This window comes from Ambystoma mexicanum, chromosome 10, assembly GCF_040938575.1.
Source record: "Ambystoma mexicanum isolate Mex_15411 chromosome 10, UKY_AmexF1_1, whole genome shotgun sequence".
Classification (NCBI taxonomy): Eukaryota; Metazoa; Chordata; class Amphibia; order Caudata; family Ambystomatidae; genus Ambystoma; species Ambystoma mexicanum.
The window spans coordinates 316,270,595-316,293,235 of record NC_090932.1 but is presented as its reverse complement, the minus strand read 5'-3'; the positions used below and the strand labels follow the sequence as shown (position 1 = coordinate 316,293,235).

Sequence of the window (22,641 nt, the reverse complement as noted above, 5' to 3'; positions counted from 1 at the left end):
CTGCATACCCTGTTGGTGCTGCCACTACCCTCCACACTGACAGACACAGCAACCAGAGAGGTGGCACCAGTACCAGTTACTCATAAGTGCAGAGGTGCAGCTTACCATTTTCACAGCCAAATGACAGCATAAGGGTGACAGACAACACGTCAAATAACAGCGTCTATATTTTTAATCAGGTAAATATCTATGTACGGTTTCGAAGTAAGTCGAGCATTTACGGTTTACTGGTGCCGCAGGGCCTATGTGCATTTTCGTTCGGACAGTTAAATTATGTTACAGCAGAAAATGGCATTTAAGTCTGGACTAAGCAATTTATTTACATTGCACAAGGGCGAAAAGAGCGACAGCGCTACATGACATGGATCAGCCCCCAACATCCACAGTCATATTGCCCACCATGCAGTGCTCCAGATAAGATTTTGAGATGGGAGTATTTTACAAGTACATTTTTACTAACATTTTCAACATAATGTAACATTAAACAACCCCCTGAACCCACCGGGTTCGGTCCCGAGCCATCAATATGTCCAAGCTGCACATTGTAGAATGCCCAACTCTTTTCATTCCCCTGGTTTCTTTTCAAGTCCAACTGTCCGTGGAGTCCTCTCTCGAAGGCCCCTCTGTGCTTACATTTGCTATCCTACGTTAAGCCCAATAGTCTCAACCTCCTCGGGCACCAAGCTGCTCTCGTCCCTTGCTGGAGGTAACCCAGCACCAGAGACCAGTCTGCGAGGAAGCCCTGATGGTCCCCCTGTAGGGAGTGGGTCACCCATTCCAAGGCTACAAAGTTCCACACGTTTCCCACCCATTCATGTTCTTGGGGAGGATCTTTTGATTTCCAATTCTTCATCAGGGTGAGCTCCCCTGCCATCAGCAGTAAGGGATGAACCTTTCGTTCCGCTCTTGTGGGTAGGTCATCTAGGTGAGCCCCCATACCCAACAGCACCAGACCTTTATTTCCTCTTGCCGTTGACCCCAGGGTTGCCGCAAGCACTTCTAAAATTGTTCCTCAGAACTTCTGGATGAATGGACATTCCCACAGTATGTGGCACCATGTCCCCTCCATGCCACATTCCTTCCAGCACATTTTTGACATCGAACTGTAACTCTTGTGCAGCTTAGCCAGGGTTAGGTGCCATTGTACCATCAGTTTCACCCACATTTCCTGGGTTTGAATGGACATAGTTAATTTGTGAATACACCTGAAAAGTTGTTGCCAGTCCACTTCCTCTATTGTCTGGCATGTTGACTCCTCCCATCATATATAGTCTCACCCCTACCTCCTCTCCCTGTATAGCCCTTGAATATATTGCCCTCACTATGTGATCATTCCCTGTTTCAGTTGCAAGATACTTTTCAAACAGGGTTGGAGCTTGGGTCGTCCCTTCCCTCACCAGGCCCTGCATTACCCAGTGCCTTATCTGGGCATTTCTATACCTTCCCCCCTCGATCAGCCCAAAGTCCTCTTTACATTGGTTAAAGGTTTTAATTTCTCTTCCATCAAACAGGTCCCGAATTTTGGGCACCCCCCCTTTATCCATACACGTAAACCCTTTCTCTGTGGATTACCAAATATTGGAATACATGGGGATGGAAATGTTGTAAATCGGGCTCTTTTCGCCAACTCGTCCAGGCATCACCCACCACTGCCACTATTCCGCTCCGATACATGTTTGCCCGTCTATCCGCCTTCGGTTTCCAGAATACCTCTGTTAAATTCCCTCCTACCACCGCCTCGTCCATTGCCCTGCATAATTTTCCCCAGTCGTCCCTCAACCAGTCCCTGAGGACCCTCGTCTGTGCTGCCAAATAGTATATGCAAAAATCTGGTTGTCCCATTCCCTCCATGTTTCTGGGCAGCATCACAACTTGTCTCACCACTCTACGCTTTTTTTGATTCAGTATGAACCTCCCTGTATGTTTCCGTGGTGCCCGAAAGAAAGACTGAGGTATCTGAATTTGGGAAACAGGTGAAGCGGTACAATAGCTGAGGAAGGACCACCATTTTAGACTATTAATTCTACCCATCCGCGTGACATTCATTGGGCCCCAGTCTACCAGTTTGTTTTTAATACTCCTAAGGAGGGGTGGGTAATTAGCCTCAAACATCATTTCCATAGATTTCGGAAAATGGACCGCTAGCTATTTTATGCGCTTCTCCACCCATCTATAGGGAAGATCTTTCCTAATCGCGACCTAAATTGTGGGGGGAGTAGTCAAGTTCAGTATTTCAGATTTATGAGTATTGATTTTGAGTCCTGCTACTGTTCGGAATTCCTGCAGCTCGCATTCCATTGCTTTAAGGGACCTGGTCGGGTCTTGTATTGTTAATAACATGTTGTCCCCAAAAGTGGCTATTTTATGTTCTATGCCTCAGAAGGGGATCCCTTTTATTTCACTGTTTGCCCTAAATGCTTTCAGCAAAGGTTCCAAGGGAATCGCGTACATTAGGGGCGATAAGGGGCAACCCTGCTTCGTGCCTCTTTGGACTCTAATGGTGGTTGACAGCTGACCGTTGATTGCCAAGCGTATCAAAGGGTTCTAGTAATTGGTCTTGAATTTTAATATAAACTTCTCACCAAATCCCATTCTCTGCATCATTAGAAATAGGAACTGCCATTCCACTCTATCAAAAGCTTTTTCGGCATCCAGGGTGATAAGAAGGGAGGCCCACCCCACCCTTTTCATCAGCTTTCTCTATGAGGTGAGCTATCCTTCTAGTATTGTCGCTTGTTTGACTTTCCATAATACAGCCAGATTGATCTGGGGAGACTAGTTGCGGGAGTATATATTCTAAGCGATTCGCTAGGACTTTCGTATACATTATAGCATCCACATTTATCAGGGAAATTGGTCTATACGATCTGCAAGAAAAAGGGTTCTCACCTTTTTTGGGCAGTAAATCCCCTTTTGACTCCTCCGTAGATGGAGTCATTTTCTCAATCCTTCCAAATTCATTAAAAAGGGGGACCATGTACGGGAGCAGTGTTTCTCTGAAGGCTCTGTAGTATTCCGTGGTGAATCCATCCCAGCCTGGGGACTTATTAAGAGGTAGGGAAGAGATGACTCTCCTCACCTCCTCGCTAGTTATCTCCTGGTACAGTACTAATATCTCCTGCTCGGAGACTTGCGTTAACCTCTTGCTAACGAGTTAACCTTTCTGCTTTTCTCAGGTGCCCCTTCTGAAATGTACAGATGGGAGTAGAATGTATCAAATTCCCAGGAAATACTTTCTGTGTCTGTGCTCATCCCCCATCCCTCAAAATAGTCTTAGCTTTTTCCTCCCTTGTCAACATCCTCACCAGCAATCTATCGCCTTATTTGCTCTGACAAAATACCTGTGTTTAAGGAATGAAAGGGAGTGTTCCGCAGCTCACGCCTGGTCCCTCCAGTTGTCCCCCTGACTGCCCTATACTCCCTCCTAATTTCTCCACTTGCACCAACTCGCATATGGGTCATCACCTGGTTCAATTTTTTCTTGAGTTCTTGTTCAACTAGCTGTAGTCCCCTATCTCTTCATGCTTTAAGTGCTATGATCTTCCCCCTTATTGCGGGTTTAAAGGCATCCCATCTTATCTGTTGTGAGGTATCCCCTTCTCTATTGTCCCCAAAATATTCCCCAATCCCCTCGCTAATTTCTTCCCTCAACATATTGTCTTTCATTAAGTAGGCAGGGTAATGTCTTTTCCACACTCCCGGTAGTCCCCCCCTTCCTCCTAAACTGCATTGTGATGGGTGCGTGGTCTGAGAGATTCAGGGTCCCCACTTCCATCTCCATGACCCTTTCCGTGTTAAGATCAAGATGCTCAGGCATAGTGTATCCTGGATGACGATGACGATCGATGAACATGAAAGAAATAGGTGTAGCCCTCCCTATGCCCTCCCTCTCTCACCATATGTCCACCACCCCTAGCCCGTCCAGTTTAGCTACCAGTTCCTTTGACAGCTTGCCCTGTGCCCCTAGTGTCCTCCTGCTTCTGTCTTTACCTGGGTCCCATAGGTCCCATGCCAAGTTAAAATCTCCAGTAAGTATTATGGGGGTCTTCGCAAACCTCTTTAGCTTGTTCAGGGAGGCCTGGAGAAAGCGGTCCTGGCCTTGAATGGGGGCATATACCATGGCGATAATGTATTTAATGTTTATTGCTAGGTACCTCCCCTGGGAGTCTCTCTCTGTACCTTCTATTGAAAGAGCCATATTGTTCCTAAGAGCAATCAATACTCCTCCCTTTTTGGTCTTGTCGTTTGCCACTCTGTTTCCCTTCCCCCTCTTGCTTCCCCCACTAATCACCAGGGGTGCTCAACCTGCCTCTAGTCCCCCTTGAACCTCTCCCTCGAGGATTGAGACACTTCCCTACCCCAGTGCGCTTGGCTACAGGTACTCCCGTACCCATTCCAAGTTGTCCGCTCCCTCCACACCTCCTCTGGACCTCCTGATTCTCTCCCTGTCAAGGGCATCCCCAGGCTTCTCCCCTTTACTGATTGCCCCGTTGTACCTCTTTATGGTTTTACCCCGCACTGTCTCTTTACAGGTGTATAAGTCTCTTCCTAGCATATTCAGGTCGCCAGGCCTTTCAACTGGGATTGGTAACCCCATTGTATTCTTCGTCCTCAATGCCCAGCAATCTGGCTCCTTCTTCGTAGGATCCAATCCGTCTCTGCTTGCACTGCCAATCAAAGACCACACTGAACGGAAATGTCCGTCTATATTTAATGTCTTTGTCCCTCAAAAACCAGAGGACCGGGGCCATCTGCCTCCTCTTGATCAGCGTAATTTGGGCGAGGTCCTGGAACAAGAGAATTTTGGACCCATTGCATGTTATTTGAGTCGCTTTTTGTTGCCACCTGTAGGATCTTCTCCTTCGTCGAATAATCATGGAGTGCCGCTAAGACATGCCTTGGCCTGGCTCCTGGTCCAGTTCTCCGCGCCCGTCACTATGCACTGTGTCTAGTCAAATGTCTCCCTGGTTTTCTGGGTCTAGGAGATCTGTGAAGATATTAGTAATCGCTCCTCGTAAGTACTTATCTAGCACTTCTTCAGGCAGAGCTTTTATGTGTATATTCGATCTTCTAGATCTATTTTCTAGGTCCTCTGCCTGAAGTTCCAGATTGTGGGTGGCTGATGCTAGTTGTTCTATGAGCGTGTCCGCCTTCCTAGAGTCATCCGCCAAATCTTGGATCACCCTCTCTTTGTTATGCACCCTTTCCTCTATCTTGTTTACATCCTTCTTTATGTCTTAGAGGGACTCCATGAGCTCCTCCATAATCTTGTTCACCTGCCTCTGGACGGTGTCAGCTATTTTATCACCGAAATCGGTGAAGTATTGTTGAGGACCGTGGTGGTGACCACCTAGTCTTGGTTGTCTTGCGGGTGGGGGTCGCCTTTGTCAGTCTGGTCTTGAACTGCTCCCATCTGCTGGGGGGAGCTTGTATCATGTGCCCACATCTTTTTCTGGACTGCACTTTTAGCTGGACTGCAGTTAATGGCCTGCACTGTGTATCTACCCACCCTCAGTTCGTTTTAGCTGCCGTTGTGTTGGCGGTTCATCTGCTCCATTTACTTCAGTGAGCTAGGCACAGAGTGTATTGTTGAGGTTTGGTCAACTGCTCATGTCTTCTGTGATGTGCTGTTTTCATGGAATAGAGTGTCTCTTTGACAATGCGCAGGGCTTAACCACGGAGTTCCAAGAAGGGCAACATCAAGACCGCCATTATGCCCTCTGACACGAGGGCGCTGTTTCTCAAATAACTATGCTTGTGTGTCATTTAACTTTCGATAAAGCACTCTTGCATGGGCCAGAATTTGAGACCTGCAAGCCACATTTTGAATTACATTACAGTTTTTTAATCATAAGTGTGCTTCTGCTCCCCTCTTGGTGGTTTGGGATAGGTATTACCCACTTTACTGGAAGCCCATTTCACCAAATCCCATTTCGCCGACATTTTTTACCGCATTTCCCAGCAAAAATGTAAAATGGAGGTTTGGGTAAGGTATGGGGGGAGGTAAGTTGAGGGAGATGCCGGGGAGGGGCTCTACCCAGAATGTCTGCAGTAAAATGCAGGGACACAGGTGTCAATGAAATGGGCTGCGAGTAAATGCCAGAAAACTGGCACTTGGAGAGTGTGTAGATTAGTTTGTATAATCAATAAACTTTTTGTCAAGAAATCAATGCAGAATATCTCTAGGATCACAGACCTGATTTAAATTAATGAATTAATATTTTAAGCACAGGACTAGGATTTGAACCTGTGTTGCTCTGTGTTGTCTTGCTTCCAAGTCAAACGTGTTGCCCTCCTGGATATACTTTCAGACAACTTCAGATATTATGGTCCTCTGTCTCATTTGACCTCAAAGATGCTTTGGTGCAGAAACAGAGGCATATAAAAAGGACGCTTAAGAGTTTAGCAGGTGCACAGGACGGATATTGGCACCTTTGTACTTGAGAGTTACATTTGGTAAGGTTCTTCTTTTCTTGCACAAAACAGATCTTTCATTGCTACGTATCACCACTATTTTGGCCCCAAATTATTCTTGATATTTGTCTGATGCTGCAGCTTAGGTGCTCTCTGTCATTTCGCCACTATGTATATTCTTGTCATTCAAAGAGTAGGCTACAAGAAACACTACTCTAAACCAAACAGTTCAGAAATAAAGCATGTCTTCCTCTGGGTATGCATGTCCCTCTCAAGTAAAGGAGATGTGTGAGTGCAGCCTAACAGGCCGCAAGCTGCTCCAAAGGGGGTAGAAATATAGTCCCCCCCACCTGACTCGCTTACCCACTCGCACTCCATGCCCCACCTCACTGATATATGCTGTGCCCATCTCTTCCATGTACAGTGTTTCTTGCGTGGCCACTTTCGTGGAGAACACTGGAACTCTGGTCTACAGACCACACGTGGGCACTAGCTTTGTCTCTTTCCCAATAAGGTATGTTGTGATCGTGATCTCTACTTGCAAAACACTGGTGCTCTGCCTCAGTTGCTCTATTTATATATGACTGGTTCCCAGTGTCTGGGGTTCAATTTATTGCACTGCTGACAAGGTTGAGAAGCCTGGGGAGATCCCACGTACGCCTTCTACAAGACCAGTTTCACTTCCCTGCCCTCAAGTGTCTTTCTCACCCCACATGTTTGCCTAACCTTAGGGACTCATCACAGTACATAGGGGAGGAAGGATAGCTCAGGGGCAACGCGTTTCTCTTGGAAGCAAGACAACGAGGTGCAACCCAGGTTCGAATCCCGATCCTGCGCTTAGAAACCACTTGCTGGTATTAACTGGGTTATAAATGAACGACAAAATAAAATAAAACTATAGCTTGGAGTCTCACTAGCATGTGGTAATTTAGGATAGGATATGTATCTATTAAGTTTGCATTGATTCCAAAGGCCAACAGCCCTCATGTAACTAAGCTCATCACATGTAACAGCACCTCGATGCCTAAGGGCTGTCTGTGTGCTCTATACATTTAAATAAATATGTAGGATGGGGTCTCGTGGAACAGGATACCTAGAATGTAGTCTCACAGAGCACGATACGTAGCTCAGTGGATACACAACATGTGGAATGACCAACATCGAAAGTCTGCTGGCACGTGCAGGTGCAGGGCTACAAAGTCAGACTTTTATCCCACCTGTAATCAATCAATTTGGGGATTTCGTTTGTGGGGCAGCTTCGTGCTGTGATCTCAAAGTTTAATGTGCAATACCTCCGTACGGCCTCGAGAGGGCAGCACAACCTTAGAAACCCAGGATCTGCGGGTACGTTTGATGATTCCTGGCAGCTGCCTGCTGCTTCGCACATTGCATATAACACAGACAATATCAAGTGAGTACTGGAATATTCGGTAGGCAGTAGACAGCCACAGATTCTCTGACCCAAGACTCTTCCAGCTCCTGTCAACCGTCCATACCCAACTGAAAATGGATGGTGCCTTCCAGGCCACCCCTAGGGCACCGCAGGGAGCTTGGCATGCATGCAATTGAGGATAATCAAACAAGAGAGTGCAGTCTGATCACATCATTGTTTTAGCTTATTTCATATAGTTTATTACTAAACAGCATCACCAAATCACTTCAATTATATATAAACAAATTCACGGGGATAGAAAAGATGTACAGTGAAATAGAGTGAGTGCTTGAGTGCTGTGCCTAAATAATAATTAAGGCTTCCGGTTTAATGGTATTTATTTTTATGCCATTTCCATCTGTATTATCCATATTTATTTTTTGGCCTTTTTTTCTGTATTTATCCACATTAATTTTTTGTCATAAAAAGATAATTCGCAACCAGTATTTTACTGCCTTTAGTCTAATGAAAAAATGTTTTTAAAGCACACATGCAGCCATATTGGAAAGAAATGCTGGCTCCATGTTTTCCATAACAAAAACGGTTGCTGCCGCTGCCCTAAGATATATGCTCTCAGCAATTTAAGGAACGTTATTGGTATACTTGTACAACCTTTGCACTCTCCATGCTTCCAATATGCAATGCGATTGGCCTGCGATGTGTGAGTGACCTCATAGAGAACCAGAGAGAAAGACATGTTTTTCTGGTTTTTATCATTCTTTTTTTATAAACAAATACAGACAGAAAGCAGAAAAACAGAAAACTGGAAGCCTCAATAAGAGTTCACTAAACGCCCAGAAAATCTTGGTCAGTAGCCATAGAAAAATTAAACAACTGTTAAAAATGCATTAAATATGTTACAAGGATAGGTTATTGAAGGGCATCTCTACATCTATACAGCGTCAGCATGCATGCTTTGACCCTTTCACATGTTGTTTATCAGGTCTTCACCAGGACACAATATCCGTCCTGAATGTGTAATTATACAAACATTAATTTTCATGAGACTTTAGTCAAGCCCGCATAGGACAAACCACACATAAAGTGGTGTAAATCACAAAGGTAGCAAACATTTGGGAACACCTGATCTTAATTTAAAATGTAATAAAATGTCTTCCAATTATAAGGTGCTTTATATTAAAGTAGGTCAAACTACAGCTGTTCTTTTTTGTATTCATTTAGAGATGACCAAGTAATTGGTTTTTTCATGGGCAAGCTCATGTGGCGTGAACACGTATTGTGGCCCCGTGTAGTTTTGCTTCCCCTGTTAAATGTTATGTGGATGTAGCATCTCCTCAATAGATTTACGTGTTTAATATGTGGTCACAATCCATCTGCGCGTTGCGCTTTCCAGATTGTTCGGAGCGCACTTAAAACATCTGTGGATAGAGGAATACTGATCAGACCTGGCACTTTCGAGTTCTAGGAAGGTCCAACTTGAAAAACCTGATACCAAGAATTACTTATGATTCCAGTCACCATCCATTGGCACCTTCAGAGAATGGCAACTCAGAATGAAAAGACGATTACTGTAAATTGCAGAGACCAGTGTATACATGTCAAAAACATCGTACCTTTTAACTGTCGATCGTGAGATTCTGCCAGAAACTGACGGATTCGGTCAGAAGGAATTGCAAACGATATTCCAGCAGTCACCTTCAATGTGTTTATTCCAATGACTTCCCCATCCTGTAGGGAGAAGGCAGAATTGCATCAATGTATTCAATTTATATGTTTCACGGTAGAAGTGATCGAAATGTATCCTTATAACCATGTGTAAACAGGAATGTGCCAGATTTATTTTAAAGTCAAAATACCAAGGGGCCAATTCATAGAATTCGGCGTACAAGTGGCGCACGCGGCTGGCGCACAGTGTGCGCGTGTGGTAGTCTGCGCCAGCCGCGTGCGCCGAAACACATTCAGGCGCACAGCGTATTCATGGATTCCAACATCCACAACCAGCCGTGGCGCAGAGTGGCGCAGCGACCCTGCAGCAGCGTCAGTTACGCCCCCAAGAACGCCCCTTGCGCAGGGAAAAGCCATCAAAATCCCCAATCCAGCGCAAAGGGCAGCAGCAAACACAGAGCGGGGAGCGTGTATTTCAGGGGTGTGCGGGTGTCCCCACACGCGATAGGCCTGGGTACGTGTATTACAGGGGTGCGCAAGAAAATCTACACGCGATTGGGCTGGGTACGTGGATTTCAGGGGTGCGCGAGAAAATCTACACGCGATTGGGCTGGGTACGTGGATTTCAGGGGTGCGCGAGAAATTCTACACGCGATTGGCCTGGGTACGTGGATTTCAGGGGTGCGCGAGAAAATCTACACGCGATTGGGCTGGGTACGTGGAATTCAGGGGTGCGCGAGAAATTCTACACGCGATTGGGCTGGGTACGTGGATTTCAGGGGTGCGCGAGAAATTCTACACGCGATTGGGCTGGGTACGTGGATTTCAGGGGTGCGTGAGAAATTCTACACGCGATTGGCCTGGGTACGTGGATTTCAGGCGTGCGCGAGAAAATCTACACGTGATTGGGCTGGGTACGTGGATTTCAGGGGTGCGCGAGAAATTCTACACGCGATTGGCCTGGGTACGTGGATTTCAGGGGTGCGCGAGAAATTCTACACACGATTGGCCTGGGTACGTGGATTTCAGGGGTGCGCGAGAAAATCTACACGCGATTGGGCTGGGTACGTGGATTTCAGGGGTGCGCGAGAAATTCTACACGCGATTGGGCTGGGTACGTGGATTTCAGGGGTGCGCGAGAAAATCTACACGCGATTGGCCCGGGTACGTGGATTTCAGGGGTGCGCGAGAAAATCTACACGCGATTGGCCCGGGTACGTGGATTTCAGGGGTGCGCGAGAAATTCTACACGCGATTGGCCTGGGTACGTGGATTTCAGGGGTGCGCGAGAAATTCTACACGCGATTGGCCTGGGTACGTGGATTTCAGGGGTGCGCGAGAAAATCTACACGCGATTGGGCTGGGTACGTGGATTTCAGGGGTGCGCGAGAAATTCTACACGCGATTGGCCTGGGTACGTGGATTTCAGGGGTGCGCGAGAAAATCTACACGCGATTGGGCTGGGTACGTGGATTTCAGGGGTGCGCGAGAAATCCTACACGCGATTGGGCCTGTGCGAGTGGGGCAGTGTATTACGTAGGTGTGCGGGAAGTTGAAGAGGTGAATTGCCAGTGTGGGTCCTCCCAGGTCTCCCCTCTACCCCCTCCACGACCTCTGCAGGCAGCCCACACCACAGGGGACTACCCTGCACCCCTGGTCATGTCCCGCAGGCAGCCCATCCACCATGGGCATGCCCCCCAGCCAAGCCACATGTCCCCTTGCACCCCCACCCCCCAGCACCGTGGGGCACCTGCCAGCAGGCCCCCAACCATGTCCCACTCATGTCCCCTTGCACCCCCACCCCCCAGTCACCAGGGGCAGCCTCCACCAGGCCCCCACCCATGTCTCACACCACCCCCACCCCTCCAGTCACCAGGGGCAGCCTCCACCAGGCCCCCACCCATGTCTCCCACCACCCCCACCCCTCCAGTCACCAGGGGCAGCCTCCACCAGGCCCCCACCCATGTCTCCCACCACCCCCACCCCCCAGCACTGTGGGGCACCTGCCAGCAGGCCCCCAACCATGTCCCCTTGCACCCCCACCCCCCAGCAGGCCCCCACTCATGTCCCCCTGCACCCCCACCCCCCAGCACTGTGGGGCACCTGCCAGCAGGCCCCCAACCATGTCCCACTCATGTCTCCTTGCACCCCCACCCCCCTGCAGGCCCCCACTCATGTCCCCTTGCACCCCCACCCCCCAGCACTGTGGGGCACCTGCCAGCAGGCCCCCAACCATGTCCCACTCATGTCCCCTCCACCCCCACCCCCCAGCAGGCCCCCACTCATGTCCCCTTGCACCCCCACCCCCCAGCACTGTGGGGCACCTGCCAGCAGGCCCCCAACCATGTCCCCTTGCACTCCCACCCCCCAGCAGGCCCCCACTCATGTCCCCCTGCACCCCCACCCCCCAGCACTGTGGGGCACCTGCCAGCAGGCCCCCCAACCATGTCCCACTCATGTCCCCTTGCACCCCCACCCCCCTGCAGGCCCCCACTCATGTCCCCTTGCACCCCCACCCCCCTGCAGGCCCCCACTCATGTCCCCTTGCACCCCCACCCCCCAGCACTGTGGGGCACCTGCCAGCAGGCCCCCAACCATGTCCCACTCATGTCCCCTTGCACCCCCACCCCCCTGCAGGCCCCCACTCATGTCCCCTTGCACCCCCACCCCCCAGCACTGTGGGGCACCTGCCAGCAGGCCCCCAACCATGTCCCACTCATGTCCCCTTGCACCCCCACCCCCCAGCAGGCCCCCACTCATGTCCCCTTGCACCCCCACCCCCCAGCACTGTGGGGCACCTGCCAGCAGGCCCCCAACCATGTCCCCTTGCACCCCCACCCCCCTGCAGGCCCCCACTCATGTCCCCTTGCACCCCCACCCCCCAGCACTGTGGGGCACCTGCCAGCAGGCCCCCAACCATGTCCCCTTGCACCCCCACCCCCCAGCAGGCCCCCACTCATGTCCCCCTGCACCCCCACCCCCCAGCACTGTGGGGCACCTGCCAGCAGGCCCCCAACCATGTCCCACTCATGTCCCCTTGCACCCCCACCCCCCTGCAGGCCCCCACTCATGTCCCCTTGCACCCCACCCCCCTGCAGGCCCCCACTCATGTCCCCTTGCACCCCCACCCCCCAGCACTGTGGGGCACCTGCCAGCAGGCCCCCAACCATGTCCCACTCATGTCCCCTTGCACCCCCACCCCCCTGCAGGCCCCCACTCATGTCCCCTTGCACCCCCACCCCCCAGCACTGTGGGGCACCTGCCAGCAGGCCCCCAACCATGTCCCACTCATGTCCCCTTGCACCCCCACCCCCCAGCAGGCCCCCACTCATGTCCCCTTGCACCCCCACCCCCCAGCACTGTGGGGCACCTGCCAGCAGGCCCCCAACCATGTCCCCTTGCACCCCCACCCCCCAGCAGGCCCCCACTCATGTCCCCCTGCACCCCCACCCCCCAGCACTGTGGGGCACCTGCCAGCAGGCCCCCAACCATGTCCCCTTGCACCCCCACCCCCCAGCAGGCCCCCACTCATGTCCCCCTGCACCCCCACCCCCCAGCACTGTGGGGCACCTGCCAGCAGGCCCCCAACCATGTCCCACTCATGTCCCCTTGCACCCCCACCCCCCTGCAGGCCCCCACTCATGTCCCCTTGCACCCCCACCCCCCAGCACTGTGGGGCACCTGCCAGCAGGCCCCCAACCATGTCCCACTCATGTCCCCTTGCACCCCCACCCCCCAGCAGGCCCCCACTCATGTCCCCTTGCACCCCCACCCCCCAGCACTGTGGGGCACCTGCCAGCAGGCCCCCAACCATGTCCCCTTGCACCCCCACCCCCCTGCAGGCCCCCACTCATGTCCCCTTGCACCCCCACCCCCCAGCACTGTGGGGCACCTGCCAGCAGGCCCCCAACCATGTCCCCTTGCACCCCCACCCCACAGCAGGCCCCCACTCATGTCCCCCTGCACCCCCACCCCCCAGCACTGTGGGGCACCTGCCAGCAGGCCCCCAACCATGTCCCACTCATGTCCCCTTGCACCCCCACCCCCCTGCAGGCCCCCACTCATGTCCCCTTGCACCCCCACCCGCCAGCACTGTGGGGCACCTGCCAGCAGGCCCCCAACCATGTCCCACTCATGTCCCCTTGCACCCCACCCCCTAGCAGGCCCCCACTCATGTCCCCTTGCACCCCCACCCCCCAGCACTTTGGGGCACCTGCCAGCAGGCCCCCAACCATGTCCCCTTGCACCCCCACCCCCCTGCAGGCCCCCAACCATGTCCCCTTGCACCCCCACCCCCCAGCAGGCCCCCACTCATGTCCCCCTGCCCCCAGGTCCTGACGAAACGCAATCATGGCAGTAATGGGCAGCATACCCAGCACAAACACCCAGCCAAGGATTGCATCCACCCACATAGTAGATGCAATTACATGATACAACCCCAATGGCAAGTATGTAAATGAACACATGTCCCTCACACACACATACACAATGGGTGCAAGTGAATGTCAAAACCCATATCATGACATGCATGAAACCAATGAGAAAATACCACAAATGTAAGTAATAAATATATGTATTAAAGATGAAAATGAAGTAAAGAAATAAAACACACAACAATGGGGATGACAAAACAAATGGTCCATGTCCGAGAACTAATAGAAAAAATCAAAAAACAAAGGAATCCAAAAACTAATGTAGTCCAAAGCAAAATAATGGGGGGAAAAATAAGGAAAAACCATTGCCTCATGGTGAACACAAATATAAATCCAACAAATTTTTTCCAAACATCAAACTATGTACAAGAATATCCCAGGGTCCATGAGCCCAACACCATAAATTAAACCTACTACTACTAACTAATAATAAAAATATATACAGAAAAGTGGCCATTGTCCGAGCGGTCCAAAAAAAACGTAAAAAATAAAGGAAACCTAACACTAACTAACTAAAGAACTATATACAATGGCAGCGGGCAAGTCCTGCGGCTCACTCTGTGATGTTGCCGGCCAGGGCATCCTCGAACTCCATGTCGATGTCCCGGAGGCGGGACTCTGTCCTGGCCCCGAGGTCTCGCAGGGACAACCCCGTGTCCACCTCAAACTCCCTGCGAGCTTCCTCGAGGCACTCAGCCCGCCTCAACGCCCGACGCATGGAGAACTCCGCCCTGACCATGGTGAGCCGCTCCTCTTCCGCCCGCTGCCACTCCGCACCTATCCGCTGGACCAACTGTTCCCACACGGAAGACACTGCCATCCCAGGGTTCTCCTGCCCTCCGGCCGATGCCTGCCCCTCTGATCTTGATGGCCCCGAGCCATGATGCCTCCCACGTCGAGCCTGCTGCTGCCTCCGACGCCACTGCCTCTGCCAGCACGACGGCATCCAGGCTGATGGAATCCACCGATGCCGTCGTGCACGTGCCCTGCCAGATGATGCCGGCACATCCTCCATCTGTAGGGGGACAGTTGCTGGTGTGTCCACCCCTGCTGGACCTTCGACTCCCGACTGTGGCAGGGATGGGGTCCCCACCGAGCTGGCTGCGTTGGTCGGGGCAGGTCCACAGGGGGCCCTGGTGGCATCTGGGCCGGAAGACGGCATGGAGCACGACTGGCGCATAGCCTCCACAGAGGAGGAGAGGGTCGCCAGAAGGCCACACACATGTAGGAAACCCCCGACCATGGCGGCTCCCAAATGGTTCACGTACGCACGGTGCTCTTCGTGATGACGTGCATGCTCCTCCCGGGAAGCATGCACCTCATCACGAATGCCAGCCGTGCGCAACGCGACACCAATCAGGACCCTCTCCACACGGCCAGGGGTCCCCTCGTCCGCAGGCAGAGGAGTGTCAGATGACATGGACATCTCCCCTACCTGCGGACGGGCCTGGGATGGGGCATCCCTGCTGGTGCATGGTGGTGCAGTCACAGTGTCAGGGACAGTGACATGCACAGGCACCTCCACGGCGACCTGTGCTGCCTCCTGCCCCTGGCCCTGGACTGCACCACTTGCACCAGCGGGGATGCCCCCACCAGGCCCCATGTGTGGCTCAGTAGCGGCCTCCTCCCCCTCTGTGGAAACCACCAACCTGGATGTCTCCACGCCGTCTTCCGCCGGTGCAAGCCCCTGTGGGGGCTCACCCACCCCTTCCGCTGCAGCCGTGGTGGCATCCCCGCCGCTCTGCTCCACAGCGCCTTCTCCGCCCTCTTCTTCACTTGCCACTGTGTAGAGGGAGACATAGAACACAAGCATCAGGGTACTGTACAATGGTCCCCTAGACAGGAAGCAACAGCAGATGAGTGGCACTGTCATACATCACTTCCATCATGTCCCTCCACAACACATGGGTCAGTGCAGGCAAAACACATACAGTAACAGGCATGGCGCATGCCATGGACATTGGCATACATGACCAAGGGACTCATGATTCATACAATGTTGGTTTTAAACTCACATGCATCATGGGTCTTGCCATCACATGCACACACCTCACCGTAGTTCCATCCATCTGGCCTCGTACACCACAGACGCAGTGGATACAAGGATGACTAGGCTGCATCAGTGAATCTGAACATTGTCACAGACATGTGTCATGCATCCATGGCAGTTACAAGTCACAGACACGCAGTTCAGACACACACACATGGGCACCATACGTGTACATGGGACCAGCACCCATCCCTCACCCCCACCCATGTCCAGGAATAGAGACTGCCATGCTTCCATGTGTCCATTCCGCACAGAGCCCCCCATGTTGCAATAGAACACATGCACCAACCATGTGGTTCACACATCACTGTACTCACATGCCTGACCATGATGTCCCTGCACACACACATACGTACATGGCCTATGTCACACATACAGGCAGGTATCAGACAACCAGCACACTGCAACATGCCCTGTCTCACACAGTAATGCTTGGCCACTTACCGGCCAACTCCAGATGGGTCTGCCTCCGAAGGATCTGGGCGTGCAGCGCTGGGTCTACGCATTCCAGGACCCTCATCTGGATGTCACTCAGGCGTGCCCGGCCCCCTTCCGCGAGGCGCCGGGCCTTATTGAGGGTCCTGGACCTCAAGTCCTCCCAGCGCTTCTTGATGTGCTTGATGTCGCGGGTTGCCACCCCCTCCGCGTTGATGGCAACCACTACATCGTCCCAGATGCTCTCCCGTCCTTCCTTGTTGGCGCGTGGTCTTCCGAAGAGGGCATCATAATGCCCCAGGACATGCTCCACCAGGACACCAACTTCCTTCTCACTGAAGCTGGTGGCCCTCTGCCTCTCTGGCTGGGGGTCGCCACTGGTCTCAGATGGTGCTTGCCCCGACATGGCGACCCCCGAGGAAGGCGTGGGTGGGCAACTGGGTCCTGGGGCTGGGCTGTGGAGCGATGGTATCCCAGTCGGGAGTCTACTGTTCCAGCAGGGGTCGACACAGCAACTGGACCCCTGCAGATGGCTGATGTGCAGGCACCAAATGGCAGGGCACGGTGGCAGCAGGCAGGCAGGCAGGCAGCAGCAGATGGCACGTGGGAGGCTGCTCGGGGCACTGGGGGGCAGTGATTCGGCCTCTGGGCAGGAGCGTGGTCTTCCGTGTGTATTCGCGTGGCCAGCTTGATACGGAGTGATTTGGCACGTGAAAAATCTGCACGTCAGCGTGTAATTCGAGGAAAGGCCCGTAGCGCGTAAGCGCGTCTGCACGCATACGCATTTTCATTGGACCAAAGGCCCTCAGCGCGTGAGCGCGTCTGTGACGTGTCGTGCGAGGGTGTATCCCTCATTGCACGTGATGACAGAACACACGTGGATTTCAACCAATCGCGTGTGAAAGTTCACGCCACCCTGGAACACACGTACCCAGGCTAATCGCGTGTGGAACTACCCGCACACCCGGAAAAACACGTACCCAGGCTAATCGCGTGTGGAAAACTGCACGTCCGCGTGTAATGCGCGTAATCGCACGTGAAAAACTGCACGTCCGCGTGTAATGCGCGTAATCGCGCATGAAAAACTGCACGTCCGCATGTGACGTGACGCGCGCGTGTGTTTCCCTCAGCACGGGTTAAAGGTGAGCGGGCCCAGCAGTTCGCTGTACGTGCCTTCCGTGGAGACCGACGTGTGTTGCTGCTTCCAGTTGTTTCGCGCGCCATCTACTTCACAGCTCTCAAGGACGTATCTCTTTTTCTGGCAGGGGTATTGGCTACGCGTGTTTTTCTGCATCGCGCTAGTCAGACGGTGAGTCGCAAACGCTCCTTTTCCCACTGCGGGTGCCCCTGTGTATTGCACCCATTTTCGATGTCATCGTAGCCTGCGTGTCCCACGCGTACGTGTTATTCGTGTTACTGGGTGCCACCGCGTACTGCGGGAGGTCAAATCCACGCACGTAGGCTGCAGGGTTGCGTGCACGGTTTTACTGCAGTTTTGGGGTGCCTGAGCGTTGCGTGACCCGTCACCACATCACCGGGGTCACATACAGCCTTGCAGGTGCAGGGGGGCTGTTAACATCTTGCTTCCCACCCCCTTCACCCCAATTGCCCAGGACAATTGTGGTGTACACCTCCCATTGGCACCACTCCATCTGTGCCAGCACTATTACATCTGTGCCATGGTTGGGAGGCCACCAAAGGTGAGGGGCGCCTCAGCTGGGCGTACTCCTCGTGGCGGGCGTGGTCGGGGACGTGGCCGTGGTGACCAGGGAGTAGGGGGACTCCAGGGTGTCCAGGGCAGCCACAGAGGGGGAAGAGGCAGGGGTGCGCCACTTGAGCACATTGTTGTGCCATGTGTTGGTGCAGCCATGCCACCACCCCCTGTGGTTCCGGGGGATGCAGCTCCTGCATCTGGCACTGGCACCCGTATGACCCAGCAGTCCGTTCCATCGACTGCCACGGGCCCAAGGGTAGCGGTAGCTGCAGGTGCAGCTGTGGACACCGCCACCCAGGCTCAGGGTCTGCCAGCGCAGGCTGCGTTGGCACTTGAAGAGCCCTTGGTAGATCTCCAACAGGCCAGGGGGGAAACCATAGGGGCACGCCGGGCTGCTCAGACCAAGACACGTGTCCCTGGGGCAGTCATGTCATCTGCTGCCCCGAACAGCCGGGTGTTGGCAAGTGCAGGGGCAGATGCACCCAACAGCACCCCGGTTGTGAGTCTGCCAACCAGGACCGTTGCGGTCAATGACCCTGCCACAGCTGATGTTGCTGCGCAGGGTCCATTAGTGGGCACCCAGCTGCCACTGACACAAGTCAGGCCTTTGGTCATCCCTCCACCTGCCACTCCCTCGGCTCAATCCACCGAACCCACTGGCCATACTGGTCAGGGCGGCATTAGCCAGCCAGGGTCTGCGCCACAGTCCAAGAGGAGGAAGGTTGCACCTGCAGCACAGGCTGGGACCCCACACACAGCCACGACCTCCTGCACGTCGAGGAAGAAGCCTTTCTGTAAGCAGGAACTGGACTTCCTCGTGGACTACGTGCGGGGACACAGCCGTGACATGCTAGTGGGTGCCAATAGTCAGACTACGGCTGCCCAACGTGACACCCACTGGAAGCATGTTGCGGAACATGTCAGTTCATTCGGCCATGAGGTGCGCACGGCGCAGGAGTGCAAAAAGCGCTGGAATGACATCAAGCGCAGCACTAAGGCTAAGCGTGCCTCAAATTACAACTTGACTCTGGTGACTGGCGGTGGGCCTGCACCAGAGGAGGAAGAACTCACTCCGCATGAGGCTCTCGTTGCGGAGTTCATACCAACAGAATTGGTCGAAGGTGTGGGAGAGATGCTGGACTTTGATGCCCAGTCCAGTGAGTGTTGATGCGTAGTTGTTGAGGACGTGTGTGTTTCACTTGTGGGATGTGTTGTGCATGATTGCTGCTACATGTGACGTGTACATGGTTCTGATGTGTAAGTAATGCAATGCTACCGTCATGCATGTCTCCTCTGCCTGCATGCGGGACTCCATGTGGGCATGCTCCCTTGCCCCTCCTCCGCCACTCTGCACCCCAGTTCCACCTTTGCACTGGTCTGCTACATTCTTGCCAATGTGTAGTTTCTTGTTCATGTGTCCTGTGTAGATGCTAACTTCCAGCTTAGAAACTGCCAGACATATGCCGTGTGGTACAGCCTTAGTACTCGATGCAGGGTATCCCACTTGTACTGTGCATGGGTCAGATGTCCCGCAGGGACATGAGTGCCCATTCATGCTCCATGTGCATTGCACGCATGCCCCTATGTGTCCTTGACTGGATGATCACTGTAATATGAGTCCTTGGTTACATACATTGCCTGCCATATTATCGGCCTCCCCATGTCAACTGTGGCTCAGTCCTGCGTTGCACACATGTTTAGGCAATGACAATCTGTGTGGCTCACAGGCCTCAGCCTGTTCAATGGCCAATGACTCTGTCCAACTCTTGTCGTGTCTTCTTCACACGTGGCTGGCCTCCGGATCTTCCATCATGTGTCCTGCCCACTGTCCCAGCATCATTAGCAGTGTTGTAATTTGATTCACATTAAGCCGTTGATGCCAGTCAACACTGCTTGTCAATACACAGGTGTATGGGCAGCCTTTTGATACCATGCTAGGCATCCCTGCTTTGGTACTGGGGTGGAGGGGTGCTTGGCTGCTAGACATGGTACACATTGAATACACAATGCACGTGATGTCTGAATTTGACATTGCACTGCCTTCACATTTCCTGGCACACACCATGGAGTGCTTGTACATGTAGGTAGTGAGTGGCGTACACATTTTCAGCACTGCATAGACCCACTTCCATGCAAACTGCCACCTTTCAACAGGTCTGATCACAGTGGCTATTCAAAGTAGACCCAGCATGCATGCCAGGTCATATGTTGTGTGTCACATGTCTGCCGGATGCCTTTGCTGTCGGTGTGTGTGTGTGTTGTGTGCTTCTGACATGTGTAGTGACCTTTTCCTCTCTATTTTTCAGGTGATGACGCAATGGATGCAGAGGATGGTGTTGTCATGCCAGACACAGGGTTGGTAAGACCACATCAACCCGGCACTAGTGGGGGTCGTGGGGTGGTAGGCCACGAAAACCCCCAAGTGCTGCAGTCCATCCTGTCTCTGGCTGCCTATGAGTCCAGCCTTGATGGCGACTCTGACGTCCATGTTGAGTTGGATGAGCATCAAGTCCATGTGTCAGGGGTGAGTGATTCTGATGTGGACACTCCTCTGTCTGCGACACCTGCACTGAGGGATCAGACAGTCTTGGTTCCTCCGCCCGTGGTGGATCGGGACGCAGGGTCACCCTCCACACCAGTCACTGATGTGCCTGGGACATCACGTCGACGGGGGCATGTAGTCGTGCAGCCGCAGGCGGTGCCAACACAGCGAGGACCTCCGGTCCTTGGGTCCCGCAGGGGTCAAGCCCGGCAACGCGGTCGCCGCGCGCAACCGCTGTATACTGAGTGGGAGCAAGACATGACTGCCAATTCCGAACGGCAGGGGGCAGCAATGGAGAACATCGCTGACAGCATGGAGCGTGTGGCCCGATCTGTGCTCCCCCCTGCTAGGCAGGTGCTTCTCCAGCAGCAGGCGGCACGGTCCACGGCCCGCTCGCTCAGGCTGGGCATGGCGGCCTCAGACAGGGCACGCCAGGCTGAAATGTCGTCTCTGCGTCAAGCAATTGCTGCTCACGCAGAGGCGCACATGGATGCCCTGAGGGAGGAGTATGCCTCCCTCAGATCCACTCTGGGTGTCCTTATGATGTCCCAGAGGCAGCAGGCAGAGGAGAGGTTTGCACAGCTTGAGCGCACCATCTCGGCTGAGCTACAGGCTTGCCGGGAGGTGCAGCGGTTGTCCAGCCAGGCCTTGCAGGAGGAACTCCGTGTTACACGTGCTACCTTGCAAGAGGAAGCACGTGTATACGTGAGGTTCTGCATGCAGACCTATGTAACATCGCCACACAGAACCAGGCTCACCTGTCCGGCAGACTTGCTGCCGACGAGGGGCAAGCTGCGGCTAGGCGTGGCCAGGCTACTGTGCCACGTCCTACTTTCCAGGATGAGCCAGACTCGGACGACCATCTATCTCCCACATAGGTCGTGCTGTGCAGGCGTTGAGCCCATGGAGGTATTTTTTTTTGGCTCAGCATCATCGCATGTGGATGTTGAGCAGCACCCTGTACCTCCCCCCTCCTGGGTGCCTCCCCTCCCCCCGGGTCGTATGTGGCCATTTTTGATTTTTCTTTTAGTTTAGTTAGTTAAGTTTCTGTTTGATAGTTAGTTTAAATAGGTAATGTAGGTTTTCCATAGTTAGTGTAATTAGTTAATAGTTGAGTTAGTTTAAAATTTGTAGTCTATTGTGCTTTCATGTGACAGTGCGGTGCCTTGTGGTTTTTGAAGGCATCCACTGTCTGTTCCAGCTGGGCCCTTCATGGTTGTCTTGTGTATGTGTTTGCTGCTTGGGTTCCTTGACTCACATATGCCACTCCTGCCTCCCTTATCCATGGGCTCGCAAGGATGGTTCGGTGTTACAGAATTTTACACAAGGGCTTTGGACTGTCATATCTGTGGCATGTCTGGTGCTTTGTGACTTGTGTTGACACCCCTAGTGGGGATGATTTAGGTGTAATTGTCCACTGTTCAGCTTTTGCTAGATGGGGTGTGTCATGATTAATGTGGACATTGATTGCTATGCGTTGTGTATTATGTCTCATATCTTTCCTGTACACGTGCCTGTTGCAATTCATGCTGTAGATAGTGTTCCACACTTTGGAAGTCAAAGACGGACTGATGGTGTGATTTGTGATGTGACTCTCTGACATGGTCAAGTAATGAGATGCCTGATGAGACACACACAGATCACTTTGATGCATTAATCATTTGTTTCATGCACTTTCTGCAGGGGGATGAGGCACCAGAGCACCTTTGCCAGCAGACATGGCCCATTGGACGACGGAATTCCTGACCCGTTTGTTGGTGCCCACATGCACATGTGTGCACGAGCAGAGCCACAGTGATTGCAGACCCACATCCTAGAACTGCTGACATGTTCCAAGGAACTCCAGGCAAGGTGAGCATCACAGGGGGGCCACGACACAGCAAAGCTTGCACCAGGCGAGTTGCACATGCAGGCTTAGTCACAGCACTGAGGGTGAGCTTAGACGAATATTGGTGTTGAAGCACACAATGCAGCTCAGATGTGTTTGTGGACTGA

At 52.9% G+C, this 22,641-nt stretch overlaps 1 protein-coding gene across 1 annotated transcript in view; it reads right to left on the bottom strand.

The window, feature by feature from the left end:
- HTRA4 (HtrA serine peptidase 4) overlaps positions 1 to 22,641 on the bottom strand; it is a 559,742-nt gene that overhangs the window by 54,687 nt on the left and 482,414 nt on the right. The window contains exon 6 of the mRNA XM_069617917.1: positions 9,421 to 9,535. Within this exon, the coding sequence (XP_069474018.1) occupies positions 9,421 to 9,535 (115 nt within the window). The remainder of the gene's footprint in view (positions 1 to 9,420; positions 9,536 to 22,641) is intronic.